Source organism: Triturus cristatus, chromosome 8, assembly GCF_964204655.1.
Source record: "Triturus cristatus chromosome 8, aTriCri1.1, whole genome shotgun sequence".
NCBI lineage: Eukaryota > Metazoa > Chordata > Amphibia > Caudata > Salamandridae > Triturus > Triturus cristatus.
This window is the reverse complement of record NC_140591.1, coordinates 402,967,130-402,987,107: the sequence shown is the minus strand read 5'-3', so window position 1 is coordinate 402,987,107 and position 19,978 is coordinate 402,967,130. Positions and strand designations below refer to the sequence as shown.

Below are 19,978 nucleotides of genomic sequence, written 5' to 3'. Positions count from 1 at the left end.
CAGGTGCGTAACCATGAGTCCGTCGACTCCACCGGCTCAAGGGAGCCTGAATATAAAGTTAAACCAGATTGGTCGCACACTGCTACACCTACCAGGCGTGTTCCCCCAATGAAAATGGTCCCTGAAGGTCAGCGTCGGCGGATACACCTATGCTCTAGTGTGAATGCAAGTATGCGTGGCGTGTGCCATCCCTGGACACGTGTTTCGAGGTAGTTGCCTCTCGTCAGCAGGGAGTAGGAAAATGTGTGGGGTTGCTGTGTAAGCTGCTAAAATCGTTATCAGGTCTAGTACCTCTCGTAGCGCGCAGGTGCGTAACCATGAGTCCGTCGACTCCACCGGCTCAAGGGAGCCTGAATATAAAGTTAAACCAGATTGGTCGCACACTGCTACACCTACCAGGCGTGTTCCCCCAATGAAAATGGTCCCTGAAGGTCAGCGTCGGCGGATACACCTATGCTCGAGTGTGAATGCAAGTATGCGTGGCGTGTGCCATCCCTGGACACGTGTTTCGAGGTAGTTGCCTCTCGTCAGCAGGGAGTAGGAAAATGTGTGGGGTTGCTGTGTAAGCTGCTAAAATCGTTATCAGGTCTAGTACCTCTCGTAGCGCGCAGGTGCGTAACCATGAGTCCGTCGACTCCACCGGCTCAAGGGAGCCTGAATATAAAGTTAAACCAGATTGGTCGCACACTGCTACACCTACCAGGCGTGTTCCCCCAATGAAAATGGTCCCTGAAGGTCAGCGTCGGCGGATACACCTATGCTCGATGTAACTTTATATTCAGGCTGCCAAGCTGGGCTTAACAAAGCACATGCAAGACACAATTCTTGATCTCCTTAAATGACCTTGAAGAGAACAGCACTAAGCATTGTCTGTATGAAGAATGGAGACGTGGGAAGAGCCCTGAGGATGAAATACGAGTGAGTCCAACATCAATTTATGCTTCATTGGTTGGAGATGGTGAAGGAATGATGGCACTAGATCAGAGTCTCATATAAAAGAGGCCATATCAGTATTTCTGCCAAAAAATTGCAAATGCGTCATGTGCCCTTCTCTCTGTTGCCCTGCCTTGTTTAGAGTGTTGAATGTGGCATTCCTGAGGCAGGAGGTGCTGCAAATAGCGCTGTGGTAAACTTCTTGATGCAGACCCAACAACTGTGGTATGGTGTGGAAGAAGGCGGCCATCTTTCCCATCGGTTTCTCTGTTTTGACAGCTGTAGCTACAGTCCATGGCAGAGCTGGACAGAGGAAGCCCATATATGTTAACCACCTGCTGGGAAACAACATTACTTACATTATCCGTGAGGATGGACCGCACTTTGAGGGTCTGTGCTCTGGAATAACATAAGTGACTAGTCTGTAAAATTGTCATGGTGGATCTTTGTTTTCGTTGTCTGGTGCACTCCCCAATCCTTGGTTTCTGTCTCCCAGTGTACAACATTATTGGTGCTCCCACATATTTCAAGAACCCTTCTTTCATGTGTGCCTGTTGTAAGAGTCAGCACTTTTCATAAACTCATTTTCAGTTTTCTTTAGTTTGGTAAATCAAATATATGTTTCTAGTGTCAGTCTTCAAACAGAATGTCCATGATGTCTGTCTATTCATATCGAGTGCTGATTCTCAGTGCATTTCAGGCAAAAGCGAGACCTGCCCCATTACAATCCAAGGTCAAATAAGAACTGAAATTAGAATGAAACAAGGAGTGCCAATTGAATAGGTGCTCACTAATTATTTTTATTGGACACTTGTTTTTCCCTGTGGCAGCACCTGAGCATGCTGCGGAAGCCATTTCAGGGAAAAAAATGTCTGCTAACAACGCGGGAAAGTTCAGATTCAGCAGTCCCACTGCTGCTGCTTCTGCTGGGCTGCCAAACTCTTGATGGCGCTTGGGTTGTGTTTTCCCTGGTTGTGTGGTGTGTGATGGAAATGTTAGGAGGTGTTAGAATACCTGTTCATCTTCTATGAGTCAAGCAAGTGTTTCTGGACACTATTTTGGTAGGGTTGGCGACCCTATATAGGAAGTGGGTGTCTGGAGCCCAAGCATTATGTGTCTAATGCTGCAAAGGGGCTATTGGTCATAGGCTTGAGTGATATGGTGGTATGCACAGCATAAACGTGTCATGGTTTTATACCTGATTCAATGTTGTTTTATACGTCAGCAATGTGAGACTCTGAGAGGCAGCAGTGGCGCAGTGGGTAGCCTTTGGTGAAAATGCCACCATATTAACTAAGAACCTGTGATCATTCTACATAAAACAAAGAATGAAAAATTCAATAGGTCTGATGTTGACCAAACGCCTGTCAATTGTCGTTTTGTCATGGTTTTTGCAAAACTTCAGTGTTGGGAAAGCTGCCAAGCCCTCATCAATCTTATTTAAAAAATGAGCATTAGCTAAAACCAAAACTTGCTTTAGACTCAAAAATCACACAGTGTCATAGTAGTCCCAGGCATTTAAATGAATTACTTTTCGTGTATATGTGCTCCTTGTGTAAGGGCAGAATGCCGCAGCTCACAAGAAGTCAGCCAATGGCTGAAGTGCGCAAGTCGATGTCCGTATTTTGTTTCCTGCATTGGTTGGGAGTAAAATGTAAATGACGTAATAGCATCCCCATGCATGAAGTAGGGTGGAGGAAAACCCCTACAAGTAAGCAGGGCTTTAAGTGGGCCGGGTCTCACCGGTGCAGAGCACCGGCAGTTTTTTTTTTAAAGGGGGGCTCGAAACGGGTCTCTATCGTGCTCTGTTTTGTGCCCTGGCTCAGTCTGTCCGTTTTTTCCCCCAGACTGCAGTGACAGCAGGCACATCGATGTGTACTGCTCACTTCTCACTAGTGGAGGTTACGGCATGACGTCATGCCAGGTGAGTGCTGTTGGGGAAGGGAAATCCATTAAAGAGAGTAATTTCCTCTCTGGATTTCCCTTCTCTTTTAGAAACTCAGGAGCAGCAACATCGTTGTGGTGTCCCCAGGGCTTTAAGTGGAATCTTTTTCAATATTCTATACAACAAGCCATAGTTGCTGCTTATTTATCTTATGCACCTAGCAACCATTGACAAAGCCAATATGTCCTGACTTGTACAGATTTTTACTGTGGTTTAAGCCACGCCCTTAATTACATAGGCCACGCCCCTTTGAGAGCGACCGCCCCCAGTTGTTTCATCCCACTTAAAACCCTGCAAGTAAGCATATTATATGTAGGGTGACCAACCGTCCGTAAATTTCACGGACTGCCCGTTATTTGGGCCCGTTGTCCATGAGCATTTCTTTCACGGACGCCTTTTGGGGATGGCAGCAAGCTGTGCCATTTCGCACTTCTCTGAGGCTGCAACCGCCCCTCCCCGACCTCGCTCAGGCTTTGTACAGGGCCATTGTCATTCTGATGTGGCTGCTTATCACCTAAAGAATGAAAATGGCCCAAAGGTGTAGGGAAGCACGGGGGGGAGGTGTGGGGGGGGTCAGATAAGTGTTTCATGGACCTTCCTATGATCTGTGACTCGCAGATCAGCATGGGACAGAATGTAAATTTGATACTTGTATAGCGCACTACTCACCCGCAAGGGTCTCAAGGCGCTTGTACGAATACCGCTGTGGAACCCATCCTGGCTTTCCCTGTGAGGCGTCCACTCCTGGGCACCCCCAAGGTGGAGGCCAGGCATCCTTAGCGTTGTGGGGGCCGTTGTGGAGATTAAGCAAGCTATTGCCCAGAGTTGCAGAGTGGGACTCCATGATTGGAATAGGCACCGAGGCGAGAATTATCAGGTCCGTGGAATTTTTGAGCCCAAGACCCGCCGAGGCGGGGAATTGAACCCTGGTCCCGGGCTAGACCTCTGCATCAGGGTCAGGGTGAGTAAATAAAGCTAGAATAATCACTGTGATGCAGCTGCGTGTATTATGTGTGTGTGGGGGAGGGCAGAGGGTGCTGAAGTAGCCAAAAGCGCTGTCAGAAAGCAAAATTATGATAATGGTAAATCAAAAAAAAAGCACAAGGCAAATAGAGGGAGAAAGCGAATGAAGACTAGAATGCACTTAATGAAAGAAAGCTGGAAAGAAAGAGAAAGATTTAGATATAACACTGGAAGGAAGGACAAGAGGATGCTCAAATGGAAAAAATGGAACACAAATGAATGTTAATGTGGAATATGGAGATATGAAAAGAAAATGAAATATGAATTTAAAGAATAGTGAGAGATAAAATGAAAGGATGCACTGACAGAAAGATGGAAAGAAAATAAATGGAGGATGTAAAGAAGAAAGTAGAGAACAAAGGTGGATAGAAAGAAGGACATAAGGAAAGAAAGAAAATGAAAAGACGGAAAGAATAAACGACAAACGTCAATATAGGTAAATGCAGTTTTTGACCAAGTTTCTTTCCTGCTGTAAAAAGCTTTATTTTTACAAACTTTTATCAGGGGAACAATTTTCACAGACTTCAAAAGGAAAGACCAGGATAGCTCAATTTGCTCCTTTATTTAGTGCCATATAAAGCGTGGGTATTTTATTTTTCTGGCTACTCCCTTGCAATGGGCCCTTGTGTAGTTACAGCATGTGGCGTGCCATCCTATGCATAGGCCTAGGGCACTGCATGCTGCTTTTGTGGAGGAGCTGTGCTGGAGGACTAAGCTACATTTTGAAATATTTGACAGGATGAAAGGCAAAGACTTCTGAGTGCTTTGCGCTCCTGCAATTTTCGGGCCATAACAAAAATTTCTATTTAACTCTGGTGATTAATGTATCTCTTGGAGAGATCTGAGGTTTCACTAATCCCGGTTTTGACTCATCACACAGAAGCATAAAGGCATAATGCGCCTCTTGTAAAGCACAAAGTGTAACATGCAGAGTAAAGTATTTATTTGTATTATAATTGTAAAGACAACCCCCACCACTATGTTATGTGTTATATCCTCAGTTCGTATTTCGGGGTCACTAGAATGATGCAATTGTGCGGATTCAACAGTTTTCGCATTATTATGGATTTGTTGCATGTGTCACATAATCCATCATTAGCTGAATTTATCTGAAGATTCTAATTTAAAAACAGTTGCTACCTCAAATGGTTAAAAAATAACTAAAAAGGCAGTGATGTATTGCAAAGGCCCTTTGTAAAGGTTGACTGGTCACCTTCCTTTGCATATTACTATATTTGGGTGTTATACGGGTACTAATGAGGTGCAACCTATGACCAGAAAGTGTTAACATGTGCAAAAATTAGAAAATTATATGGCAATACTATGACAAAATTAGCAGCATTACGCTGCATAAATTCCCTTTTCTTGCCAAATAATTTAGTCAACTCTGCAGCATAATTTGGTCCTCCCTGCTGCATAATTCCAGTGGCTCTGCATATAGTAGCTACCAGTATGGATGCCATGTGACTCCCACACCTTGTAGCCCTCCTTGTCTTAAGTAACATTTCCTATACATTGATTTACATACTTATATGAGTCATTGTCTCTGAACAATAAGTGTGTGAGCTAAAGCGCTCAACACCCTACATTGGGCTGAGCAGCACTGTAAAATAAATGACATACACATGAGCGAGGTTGTATATAGAGATGAGCAGTAGCGGTCCGTGGAGGGAGTTCCGTGGGGCAGTGAGGCGGGGCGGGGGAGGGGCAGGGTGAGGAAATGTAAACACCGGAATATGGATGAAGGGAGGTAAGTACACATTTAAATAAATAAAACGAATTTCGTTGCGCGCACTGCATCGCATTTTGCGATGCAGCGCTCGCAAAGGAATTCGTTTTATTTATTTAAAGGTGTACTTACCTCCGTTCATCCATATTCCGGTGTTTACATTTCCCCGCCCTGCCTCACCGCCCCACGGAACTCCCTCCACGGACCGCTATTAGAGATGAGGGGCATCATGGGAGGTTGATAGTGAGGGAATCTGTGCAGAGGGAGGTCTTTGGTGAAAGGGTGTAATGAAGGCTGATGGCCTCTGCATCCCCTGCTGTGCGGGTGGGACAACACTTCAAAGGAACCTCACACAGTAAACAAAATATCATACGAAATACCACAAAAAGACCTGCACAGTTGCTCAAAACTGTGCACATACCAAAACGGTGAGTTGCACGATTGTCTCAACTTAATATAAACTTATTTTGACGTGTACTTATGTTGGTTGGCTATTTACTTATTGTACGACCCCCTCTGATGTGTCGGAAAACGTACCTTTTGTCCCAAATTTCTGTCCTGAATGTTGACCTGCTGTCTTGAATTTTTGTCCTGAATTTTGACCCGTTGTCCTGAATTTTTACACTCACTGTCCTGAATTTGCAACTATGCCAGTTGGGCACCCTAATTATATGCTTACTTAAAAAGCAAAACGTATTGGCTAACACGAGGCCCAAAACATTTAATCTACGCGTTATTCCAAGCAATTTTAAGCAGTAAACGAAAAGGTAACAAAATGCGGATTGTCTGTGATGCCTGCCATGCCAGAGTGGGATGAGAGCGAGCACCTGGGTCTCCAAAGTGAAAGGGGCCTTCACTCCACACACCTCCAAGATGAGATAGATGCATTACAGTCACATTCCAAGTCCTGTAGGATATGCTAGCCTACGGAAGCCACGACCCCACCTTCAAAAGATATTATCGATATGTTTGAAGACACAGACGAATGGCCAGCTCCAGACAGGTTACAGGCATTGCCCCCTCCCCCGCCCCCCATGAGAGCCATGACAACCCTTTCACTCGCTTTAGAATGCCGTTCAGCAGCATTTGTAGAAACACTGGAACAAACAAAAGGCTCTGTCAAACGAGTTCAGGTGAATGGGGTACACGGTTTGTGTTTGTGGGCTTTGGGGGTCATTCACTGCTGAAGGGAGGGGAGGGGGCCACCGTTTCGTTTTGCGCTTGGCTGCCGCCGCCTTGCAGGCGACACCCTCCTTTCAAATGCACCAGGTGACATGAGCGTGTGATTCTGCGCACTGGGTCGCGCGAGGTGAGTATTTGTATTTTTACTTATTCTACACAGAGAGCTGCGCACCGCGAAGTTGGCTTTCGGTGACGTTGTGAAATCGCAGACTCCCCTGACTCAGCCTGGGAGCCGAGTGCAAACACGGGCAGCGCGGCTGAGCGCAGAGCGGGCTGGCACTTGGCGCGGGCAGATTAAAGGGAGGGGGCGGTTTGCATGTACCGAGAGAGGAGCGCAGCCGCTGAAGGCTGAAGCCACAGGCTCGTGAGCATCACACGGGAGGAGCGCGCAACCCTGGACTCTCCAGCCAGGTGGATGTGTGCGTGCGTCCTGGAAACGATGAGATGACCCAGCGACTCAATTGTCGCCAATACAGTTTTTACTTGTATCGTAAAAGGCGAGCCACTCTAAAGGTGGGGGGCCATGGCAAAAATAGGTTTTGGAGGAAAGAAGAATGGCAATCCGCACACAGTCCCCGATTTAAGGGACAGGAACGTAAACTTGATTTCCTTTCAGAAGCGTCAAGTTTTGGAGGTGATACGTTTGCAGGATGCTGCGCCGCTGGAAGAGGCGGCATGCCCTGAGGCCCTGGGCGAACTTTTACCAAGTTATCCAACAGAGGGCGCAGCAGCGCGCCTGGAGCAGGTAAGTGTGTCTGCCCCTCTTCATCTATAACGATGCGGGCTACTGGGGGTATGAAGGCAGCGCTTGTTCTTTCATTTTTTTAAATCTTCAATCAAGTGCGTATTTCTATGGTTTTCTGTTGCCCTCTTGACATCCGCTCCACCTTAACCCTCTTTCTAAATTGATGTAATTATTTATAGAGCTGGGCGAGCCAACAAATTAACAGGGAGCGCCGAGCCAGAGCCGAGCCAAGTGTGGTTTCTGGCTCTGTGAACTCGCACGCGAGCCGAACCCTGAAAATGGGCATGTAAAACATGCCATTATCATCATGTTATATGAAAAGGTGTCTTCGAAGTTCAAGAAAGTGTATTTCGTTAACACATGGAATCTTTCGAACCTAGTATTTCCGAATATTTGAAAAGTATTTATTAAAAGTGAGAGTTTTTAAACTTGCACTGAGAAACATGAGCATTGATGACAATTTTATTAGTGACTATGAGGCAAGTCACATGTCATGTGTACTGCATATGAGAACTAGATTCTTATTACAGCTGGAGTAACATTAAAGGCAGGGCTCGAATTATGCGACAGGGAGCGCCAAATTATGTGGCACGAGTGATTGAATTTCGCAGAAAACTAAAGACAAATTATGCAGCATAATGTGGTACATTTTGTAATAGTATTACTTCATTATTTTGTCATGGTTACGCTTGTTAATACAGTCTGGGCATTGGTTATACCTCAAAAGGACCAGTTTAGCACCCATATATAGCAATAAGAAACAGAAAGATGACCGGTCAACCTTTGCAGAGGGCTTTCCACTGTGCAGCAACATGTATCGCTTCATTTTTAGTAACTTTTGAACTGCTCGAGGTAGAAGCAATGTTTGGGGGTAAATTCTGCAGATTATGCAGCTAATGATGGATTATGTGGCAAACGCATCAGATCTATAATTGTGCGAAAAAACACCACAGCCACACAATCATATGGAATAGATTATAGGATATTTAATTAAACACAAGAGGCTTTTGTCCAGCCACATTCTGATTGTACAGCGCATTCCCGGAAAACGCATATTTGAAGATACCCTCATGTGATAGTGAACAAAAAGGTTGTTCAATGGAATGAAGTATTTGTCTTGGATCACACAGTCTGATCAATAGGGAGGCGGGGACTGATTCCAGATTTTCCAGTTCGACACTGTGCAATTTGACCACTAGATAGATATCTTTTTTCTGACGTCGAAGGTTAATGCTTTGTTCAAAATTCATGGAGGATGAGGTTGGCGAGTAGGTGGCAGGAAGAATCCACATAGTATTTTGGGCAGTTTTATATAGTGTGAAGCTTCCCCAAGGACAAAAGAGATATATACTAGAAACACAAACCAAAACAAGTATTTTTGTGAGATTTGCTGGGATTCACAGGATTCAAACCTAGTTCCCCCTTAAAATATGGTCGGCAGCTGTAGCCGTGAGGTCACACCACCTTCTGTAAAAGCTTGTGTCATTTTGGGCTTGACGTTTCAAGAGGACCTCGAGCTGAGCCTGAGGCAAGCATCAGGCTGAAGCCTAGCTCGAGCTTTCAGTAGCTCGCCCACCTCTAAATAATTAGGGGGCTCTAGTGAGGATTGATGAGAGACAGTTGCTACAGTTTCTCGTTTATCTGCCTAGTAGTCTATGCCTTGTGTAAAAGTGCCATTCCTTGCTTTTCAGCTACTAGCGTGTTGCATACTGGAACGTGTGGGCCGATAGAGCTAGAATAGCCTATAATGGTAAACTGAAATAGAAAGTCCTAATATACAAAGTCATATTTCTTCAAAAGTCAGGACTTGGTGGCTGTGTCAAACATGACATCACATAACAAGGTCGCTTATTTTAAGATGCTTTATTCAAGCACAAAGAGACTCCTACTATGGCTAGTCTCAGCCAGAGCAGGCCTTTGCTCAGAGAGCACCCTGGACGAAACCAAATTTGGTGCCTCCTCCCATTCATCCTCTTTAACTGTCTGCGTGTTGGAAAAATAGGAGGGAAAATGGTAAGGTATGGGGCAAGTGGAAGGAAAGCCATGGGAAGAAATGCAGACAAAGTGCAGACAAAAGCACCAGCTAGTCTCTAGAAATATGGGTTTAAATGCGCTATTCTTTGGAGCCCCGTCTGAAGCCTCCTGCCGGCAGCTCTTGCACCACTCTGAAGGTCTGTGCCCTGGTGTGGGGCCCGCTCGCACATGCTAAAGGTCGGCCCTGGCGTCAACACTATATACATGGAGGCAGTCACGCTCCTGCCCATCTCATATTGACACAGTGTTGTTGGGTGACACAAAAACCACAAAGATTATTGATTTTAGTTAGGTTTGCTATTCATACTCCTATCTAAGCAACAGTGGCGAAAGTGTTGGGCTTTGGAGTGGTTAGATTTACTATTCTCACTCATACGTAAGCGAAATCAGAGAAAGTGTTGGCCTTAGGATGGGTTAGATTTGGTGGTCCCACTCCAATTTCAGCAGCAGTAGGGAAAATGTTTGACTTCGGTTTACTATTAAACATTATACCAATCAAAATAGAAAAGCATATTCAAATGATCGCTTATCATGCATAGGTTTAGAAACATTATTTACATTTTCAGGTCCCGAATAAAAAAAAAAATGACATGCTTTGAAGATATCATTATTTACTTCAGCAAATAATTTGTGACACACTCTTCTTAGGTATGGACTTTGAGATAGCGTCAGCTGTCCATCTAGACTATTGTTTTTCCAAAGAAATCATACATTGAGGGGCCTCTGGTCAGCGGGCTTTCTCCATTGGTCTGTTAAATTGTCATTCACATTTTGCTTCTTCCCACCAGGGCATACATCTTGGGACATTCAGTCAGTCTATATTACCCATTGGCTCCCTTCACTTTGAGTGACTATGCAAAGCCTGTGCACAATGTTCACATCCACTTAAATTAGTTCACTTCTCTTTAGTGACACATTTGGTTCAAAGTGTAATTTATTTTATTTATTTATATTTTATTAACTTTAAATGCCATTTATTACTTTGGCTGCTCTTCGGATGACCACTTAAGTGGTGATTTATTTTACATCACCTTTTTAAAGTTGCTACTATAAAGTATTTAAGTAGCATTATAATATTGTGGCTGCCTAGGATTTGATTGCTTGGTTAGGTGATGATTTATTATTGTCTCCTTCAAAACAAATAATATTATTATTATTATTAGTAACAATAATAACAATAATCATACTACTACTACTACTAATAATAATAATAATATGAATGGCACAACTGAAAGGCTTTTTAAAAAAATTACGACGGCTGTTGATGAGAAAAAATGTAATAAATCATTAATTTCCCCTCCTTATTGTCCATCGAAAAGCCCTCCACCTGGCCCCCCACCACGTGGCTCTTACCTGCACGGCCGCGGCTGGGTTGGACACTTCACCTTGTCAAAAACAGTCTGGTAATCTATCCACGAAGCAGCAGTAAAGACATGCATGTGTCTGCCTGACAGATTCATGGTCCAAAGAGCGTAAACTAAACAGTGGCCTGCCATCGGGCATTCATACCTAGTGTAATCTCAGACTGATATTTTAGGTTTAAGCTTTGCCAGATTTTATTAAACTAAGTGTATAAAGCAAACACTTTTCCAAAACAATAATGTAATTATTCTAAAGGAATATGTTCTCCTTTACGAACCTTTTGTAGAGTGTAAATGTAATACTACTTTTCCAATAATCCACAATTGTTTTTTTTGGCTTTAGTTCCCTATGCAAACAATTTTGCACACAATCGAGAGACAATTTCAGCATATGTGTGGGTGTCTCATCAGGACACAGGGCATGAGGTGGTGACTTAAAGTTGTACAAAATGTTTATTTTGTACAAAGTTTTTTTATTCGATACATGACCTACAATTACACTTAACTCTTTTATAATACTCTATAGCATTCGTTCCTAGCTTGACCAGCCACTATCTGTTTCCAATATGTTGAAGTTTCTTATTTTCAATCGCCTACAGCATTAACGATCATGAAAACATTGGTATTCTATTCCATTTTTGCTTGATAATAAATTGTATAAATGAGCGATGGATCTGTTTCATATAGTGTTGTGTTTTTTAGCTGTTTAATGGTTCTTCATATCCTTACTATCAGAGTCAAGCACACATTATCAACCCATTCATTCCGTTTAAGGACTGCTCCCACTTTTTGCTTATTTTACTTTTCTTATTAATATTGTCAAAATCAAAACATTTTAGACACTCATCAACGCATGCAAGCATATTCATCATCTCAAGGTTATCTAACAGGAATTAGAACATTGGAATGTTGAGCGCTCCATTGTAGACAATGGAGTGCTCTGAGCTTCTGGCCGGTAGAAGCCCGGAGAGCATCATTTCAATGTTGTTTTCATTTCACAGCTGTTGCTGTGAACCAAGGCCTCTTGGAGCCCAGAGGGGATTTAACCCCCCTCGTGCCCCAGAAGGCACTGATTTTACAAATTAGAATATTCTGCCCTCTAGGGGCGGAATGTTCTAATAGCTTTAGAGCCCTCTGTTGCAGGCTCTATTGGCCATTAAAGGCCCGCTCCCTTGTTAAAGGCCCGAGCTGAAATGGCCGTTAGAGGCCGCTACGTCAGGCTCTAAGGCTATATTCATTGTCATCCAGTTTCATCATTGTTCTGAAGGTACATTGTAATGTGTCAAACAATACAACTATATTTTTATTTCTTTTGCAATTTTTACTTCTTTTGGAAGGTCTACCGTTTCCAAAAAATGGATTTCGATTTTCATGGGTTGTGATGTTTCTCATTGAAATCTATTGTTCTCAAATTATCCTGCATTTTTCACTACATTAAACATTGCTATTGTAATAAGTTTACTTTTGCTCCCCATGATAACTTTCATTGCCCTGGTGTGACACACCACGCCGGTTCACTGACACAACATGTATGTCACAAACATCGACGTAAAAAACATCGATGAAAAAATATAGACTACAAAAATATCAACTCCCTATACTTAAACAGGTAAGTACAAAAACATCGGCTAAAAAATATCGCTGTAAAAAATCTAGATGTACAAAATATCGATATATATATAATAAAAAAAATATATTAATTATATAAATATTAAAATTATTTCCAACAAAATAAAATAAATGTAATATACATTTAACTAAAATATAACAAATAAACTTAATTAAAAAAAGATAAACACAGAAACATCATAATTTTTATGTATATATATTTACTTTAAAACAATTAATAAACTACTATTTTTAATTTATTTTAAAACTTTAAAATTATTTGAAAATAAAAAATATATAAATAATTTAAAATATAAGAAAAATACATTCTATAATATATTAAAACACTAAACTATTAAACTATTAAAAATATTAAAATTTAAGTTTACCAATGCATTCAGTGCAAAAGTAGGGAAAGTGTTGGATAGCGGAGAGGTAAAAATTATTATTCCCACTCCAATAACTCCAACAGTAGGGAAAGTGTTGGATAGCGAAAGGGAAAAAATTACTATTCCTACTCCAAAGAGTGCAACATTAGGATAAGTGTTGGATAGCGGAGGGATTACATTTACTATTCCAACTACAGTCAGTGCAACAGTAGGGAAAGTGTTGGATAGCGGTGAGGTAAAATTGAATATTCCTACTCCACTGAGTGTAACAGTAGGGGAATTGTTGGATAGCGGAGGGGTAACAATTACTATTCCCACTCCATTGAGTGGAACTGTAGGGAAAGTGTTGGATAGCGAAGGGGTAAAAATTACTATTCCCACTCCAATGAGTACAAGAGTAGGGAAAGTGTTAGATAGTGAAGGAGTGAAAATGACTATTCCCACTCCAGTGAATGCAACAGTAGGGAAAGTGTTGTATCGTGAAGGGATAAAATTACTATTCACACTCAAGTCAGTTCAAAAATCAAAACTAAATAAATATAAAAAAACCAAAAAATATTATGAAAATTAATAAATAAATGTATAAATATGTTAAAAATTAAAATACCAATATATTTAATATATGAAAAGAAAAGATATTATAATAATATTGACATATAACAAATACCTACAAATATTATATAAAATAAAATAAAAAATACATTTCCCAAAAATAATTTTTAGAAAATATTTACCAACAAAAACATTAATTATTCCATACATTTTTAAATTTTATTTCCTATCCTATAACACCACACAAATCACAACACACTTCTACATTTTGGAAAAAATATACTTCCATAATTAACATATTTAATTATCAATTAAAGAAATATTAATTAAAAAAATAATTAACAAAAATCAATTAACTACTCACACTTTAACCCTATAATCCCCACAACACACACCTAAATGAAACTGTAAAATAAGAAATTAAGCAATTAAAACTTATTTTCAAATTACAAACTATTACTATTAAACAACTAATTATAAAGTAAGTAAAATGTATTTAATACCCACCCTTTACCCCTGTAAAAGTAAAAACAAAACACACACAAATAAACAATTACCTAAAATAAATATCTAATAATTAACATTTATTAACAACTATACATTAATTAATTAAACACAAATTACTTCCCACCCTTTACCCCTATAAACACCACAACACACACCTAAAATCTAATTACACAATTACCTTAATTAATTACCAATTAATTAATTAACAACCAATTATTAAATAATTAATAATAAATTACTTTACACATTTAACACTATAACATCTCAATTAATTAAATATTAATAAATGAAAAATAATCATTGATTTAATATATTTAAATTACTTTCCACCCTATTCCCCTATAACCCACAACCCGCTACAGAACTTAAATACGCAAAATTCAAATAAAAAAATTAATAACTACTAAACATTTAACACATATATTACATAATATCAACAATTCTTATAAAAAAATACATCACACACATTTAAAATATATACTAAAATATATAACATTAATACAAAAAAATAGATATTTATAACAACTATATTTTTGCAAACGATATTAAACACTTCAATATTTTTTAAATCGATATTAATTACCTTAAGTCAATATTCTTGACCGGTATATTCTTGCTGTCAATATTTTTCACTCACGATATTTGTGACTCGATATTTCTGCCAGTCGATATTTACAACTCGATATTGTGTCTCATCACCCACCATGCCATTTTGAAATTGGTAATGGCATGTTTTCCTCAGATATATCCATAAATTTCACATTATTGCAGTGTGAATTTACAAACACTTACTAGTTGGGCTAGTAAGTAAAAGTGAATCAACCACTAAAACACAGGTATCACATATTGCTAGCTATAAACCCAGGAGGCCGCTCCCACTTTTGATTCAATTGCAGGTATCGTAAAAGTATCATAAATATTTATATCAACATCGTTGATGGACCATTTTTGGAGAATTCAAATAAGATAAAATTCCACCAAGAAGTCGTGGCAATCCTTATCTTTTTGATGCCTCACACATTCCCATAAATTTCACTTACATACAGCACTCTCATTGTTCTCACCTGCGGAACAGGGCAGGAACCTAATTTATGCAAGGTAAAGTCCTAATTCACAGATAAATTCAAATGGCCCTAGTAGTGCTGTAATATTCCTTATTCAATGTAGTGTTCTTTGAATTGGTCTCTAACGAGACACTGAACTCCACCTCAGAGAAAGAATTGCTTACTTCATTTAGAGATCCTAATCCTCATCAAGGCTTCTTTCTGCAAATTACCTTGATTATTTAAAACGAAGAGTGCACCTTAGTGGCAAGTAGTTACTTTTTTCACAAAGCAATAATGTCAGAGAGTTTTTGCAGAGTTTAGAGGGGGATAAAGTAGTAACAATCTGTACAACACTATAGTGCCTTGTGGTCCAGATACCGCCTCAGTATAAATGAGAAAGGATACTGGCTCGGATGGGATGGGGTTTGCACTGTATTGTACTGCAACACTTATATAGTGCTTATCACAGCCATGAGGCGCAGAAGCCCTTGCCTACATGGGTAGCACGCTACACAGTGTAGGGTGCTTGGTTGGAAGTGTGTTGTCTTTGTTTTGATCCTGTGTGGGAAGTGTATCCATGTTGTGTGTGAGGACCACTGAGGTATAGTTATAGTGTTATGGGACGCAGAGCTTGGCAGTGTGATGGAGGAAAAAGTATGAGAGATAGGTGCGCAGTTTGTGGTTTACTGTACTGTCTGTGGTGGGGAGAGGTGATGGAATAGAAGTGTTTGCTCGGTATTACTACTGTTGCCATTTGCCTCTCATGCATCCTCTTCCTTCTTATTTGCGGCTAATTCTCAGCAGTAGGGAGTTACCTAGAAGTGTACACGTTGTGCTGCTTCCTGATAACTACAAACACTGGCAAAGCCAACAAGTCTGGCCTAGATAAGCTGTGTGATGGTTATTTTTTAATTATTTTTATAGCATATTCCATTAAAAAAAACATGCAGCCACCTAAATGTGGCTGACATGCTTCCAATAAAAATGCAACATTTAAAAAGCATACATTGATGTGCCAGTTTGTCTAGTAATGTTTTTTTTTTTTTTAAATGACAAACCTTTCAGCGGTACTATGCATTTTTTTATTATTTGTGAATGAGGGAAGAATAAATCACCAACCAACCAAGGAATGGAATCAAATCACAGGTAGATACAATGGTACTTAAAAAAACTTCATAACTTTAAGAAAGTGAGACAGAAAATAAATCACCAAGTGACTGGGCACCCAAAGTGTAGGCATTAGAAATTGTTGGTGTTTAAAGCTAATATGTTACTATAGAAACATAAATAAAATGAAAAATACTTTAAATTAGCTTTGCGCTAAGAAAAAGGAGCTACTTTTAGGCAGATGTGAAAAATGTGACAGACACTCAGAGTGAATGGAGTCAGTGGGTAAAGTGGGCCAATCTATGGCCACATGTTGTATCATGAGGTGGGTGGGAGCAAAATGTGAATGACAATTTAACGAACCAATTGAGGAAGACCTCTGACTAAAAGCCACACTATATATATTATGTATGATTTTTGGGAAAACAATAATCTCGCGAGATAACTTAAACTGTCTCTAAGGCCAGACTTAAAAAGGTGATTACGGAGGATTTCAATGGGAGTTTGGAATTTGGGTCAGATTGTTTCCTCTCTTTTATTCAATAATTGTGCTTCTGGTAACTGTTGTCTGTGGTAGTGCTAATCATACCTGATGTTACATTTCAATAAAGATTAATGACACTTAAAAACATAGAATTACCTGAATAGAGATTCAAGCATCACCTTTGTCATCATTATGATGCACAAACCTCAGTTTCTCTATATTGAAGTATTTTCTGTCTTGCAATCATGCAAAATTCCAAAATAGATAACAAATGACACTCGATTCTCCTCAGAAGTTGAAAACATGGAAGGGAAAAAAACTATTTTTCAACCTACTGTAAAAACAAATGGTTGTGCAAGTGTGACCATCTAAAAAAAAGTGCTTAGTATCTTGCCTTTTAACACCTGGAACCTACACATTACCATTAGTACCTGCACGTCAATAAACCAGGGTTAAAAAACACGCCACCGCAGGGGCAGCAAAGCCGGTCATTTTGCAACTGCGAGCAGCAAATGCCTGAAAACTCTGCCTGCTTCCTGCAAACACATGATGGTTGAATTGTTTCGGTGTGCCATGTCACATTCCGCATCATTCTAGTTTGTCTTGTGCTATTATTTAAGTTGTTGCTGGTTTATATATCTGTCTAGCGAGGTGGGTTAGGCCTGGTCACCCCGCCTCATCACAATGATTAATCAGGGCATGCTCAGGGCAGAAAGCACACAGATAAGAACCCCCTCCTGCACATGCACTAAAACGTGGCAATGCCTCAGTGTCTCAGCTTCATCCAGGGTGAAAGGAAGCCTGTGCTTAATCTGATGTATGTATTCGAGTTAAGTTATCTTTGCGTGAAGTACTTTGTTGTGTTATGTTATCATCATCATTTGTACAGAACATTTCTATCAGTATCAGTAACAGTAACAGTATAAGTAGCAGTAGCTTATTTATAATTTATATGGTCTTGTAATACTTTCACAACTCTACGCCCTTTCCACCTTGTTATGACATTTCTCAATGACCTGCATCATAATGGTAGAGTGCTTTGTTGGCGAAGTGGACATGGAGCGTTGCAGTGTATTGTTTAGTGATAGTTTACTATGTGTGTGGTTGCGTGTGCCGCAGGACTTTGGCATTTGGTACGTACAGCAAGACCGATCAGATTCCATGGACCGACTCTGAGGGTTAGTGCTACTTGCTAGATATATCGTTGACAGGGCTGATTTACATGTGATGGTGGTATTTATGTAATAGCAGTTGTACACAATGCAGACAACATTCATAGTGTGTCACAGCGCTCTACAGCAAGGAAACAATGGTGCAGCCACAACAGAATTAGTAATTGTTATAAAGGACAGAGAAAGGAAGAAATGGTACAATTGTAGCATAAGGGCATACATACATTTACAATTGTGCAAGTTATATAAAGGGTGTACATTTAGGTCAATGGGTAGCAACATCTAGGGAAGCTGGTAGGAAATCATTTCTGGAAGTGATGTTGTAATAAAATACATTACAGCTCTTTCTTTAATAGGCAACATAACTGTTTCTACCAGATATCTGGGAGAACAGAATTCCAAATAATTTCAGGACTCCCTGAGAATGATTGTCGTGGGGTTGTTTACCTTTTCAGGCTAGGCTTTACCAGAGGAAGAGCATTGAAATCCTGAGATTAGCAGTTTATCTAGCAAGTAATAGATTGCTTCTGATTGTAGAACTTTGTGCTTGATGTAAGTCCATTTGCATTAACTCATAGCTTTAATGGGCAGTGAGCAAAGTGCGGCCTGAAGAAGCACTTAGCTTCTGATACCATTTTGGGAGCAACACTTAAGTCTTCTTTGAGAGGAACTAGGTTTAACTTGAATACCAGAGAGTAATGAGTTGCCGTAGTCTAAACTGGATAGGACTAACAGTTGCACAGTTTTTTTTATATGAATCAAGGCTTAGGGCCTGATTTAGAGTTTGGCAGAGGGGTACTCTGTTAAAAATGTGACAGATATTCCACCCGCCTTAATACAAGTCCATTGCATCCTAATCCCCTTGTAATAAGGTGGACGGGATATCGGTCACGGTTGAGCAGTGCACCTGTCAGCAAAACTTGTAATCCGGCCCCTAATCTTTCAGAGTAGTCTAGTTGATGTTGGGTGATTTAAAATTGAGCATTAATATATGCTTGTGGATTAAACCTTTTGTCCAGTTTGAAGCCCAATAATATAGAATATTCAATGTTTGAAGGTTTAGAAAGTACAGTATATCTAGCAAAGATTGAACCAGAATGGATCTATGACAGGAGAAGCTCCATTCTGCAAGGGGCGAAGTTCAGTTGTTTATTGACATCCACATTGTATCCCTTCGAGAATCTGAATAAGGAGAGACGTGTCTTGTAGGCAGGATACTTTCATGTGCTTCTGGGTCTCATCAGCGTACAGGTAGTAAGGCATTTTATGGTTCAAATCCCTTTATTTGGCATTCCAAGAACAAAACAAAGCAATACTACGAGGATATGGTGCTCGTCCTCATAGGCAGTCATGCAGATGAAGGCAACAATCCCCAAACAATTTACCCCCTCTCCTCCCCCTGAACCGCAGAACTAGAGAACAATATGTAGTTTAGCACGCCATGAGTTTGGTAGTGTCGCCCTTGTCAGATTCCTCAGAGTAGGTAATGTTAGTAACATCAGTGAGAGGCAGTAGGTAGAGGTATTTGGGACAAGTGAGTTCCTGAAACTCTGCAGAGAGTAAGGCAATACAGGGGCGCCAGAGTTCACTGTACGAATCAGCTTGTGCAGTGTGAGTTAGGGTGAGTTTCTCCATCCATAGTATGTGCCAAAGACAATGTATCCATCCCGATGTGTGGGGGCGAGAACTGTGCCCCGGTGTGTCAAAATATTCTGAAGAGTGGCACCCAAGGCTAAGCCAGTCTGTCGGCCCCTGTAGGATTTGAGTGGGAAGGTGAGCGTGTTGCTTAGCCCCAAAACTGTGTAAGTGGGGAATCGAGGCAACTGTGTGTGTAGATGGATGTCAGTGTCATCAAGAATCTTGGTCTAGTAGGCAGTAAGTTTAGGACAATCCCAGAGCAGGTGGAGTAGGGTCCCTGGGGATCCACAACCGCACCAGCAGTCAGCACTTCGCAAGGGGTTTTCTCAATGAAGACGTACTTGCGTGAGGTACCAATAAGTTGCAATTTTGGTGGCCTTTTCTATGCTGGCTGTAATACACCTCCCCCACTCCTGCTGTGTCAGCTTCTGCCCAAGCTTTAGTTTCCAGCGATTTTGACCTGCTGTTTTAACCTGCGGTGGGGTAGCCTAGCGTAAAAGGTCATACAATTCTGTGACAAGGT

The 19,978-nt window shown here is 40.7% G+C and overlaps 1 protein-coding gene across 3 annotated transcripts in view; it reads left to right on the top strand.

The window, feature by feature from the left end:
• Positions 1 to 19,978, top strand: part of ATP7B (ATPase copper transporting beta) — a 479,681-nt gene that overhangs the window by 146,523 nt on the left and 313,180 nt on the right. Inside the window, exon 1 of one of the 3 annotated variants that reach the window (XM_085621783.1) lies at positions 7,051 to 7,557. The exons of the other annotated variants lie outside the window; for them this stretch is intronic. Within the exon in view, the coding sequence (XP_085477909.1) occupies positions 7,336 to 7,557 (222 nt within the window). The 5' untranslated portion in view covers positions 7,051 to 7,335. Of the gene's footprint in view, positions 1 to 7,050; positions 7,558 to 19,978 lie in introns of those variants that run through there. 3 annotated transcript variants of the gene reach the window in all.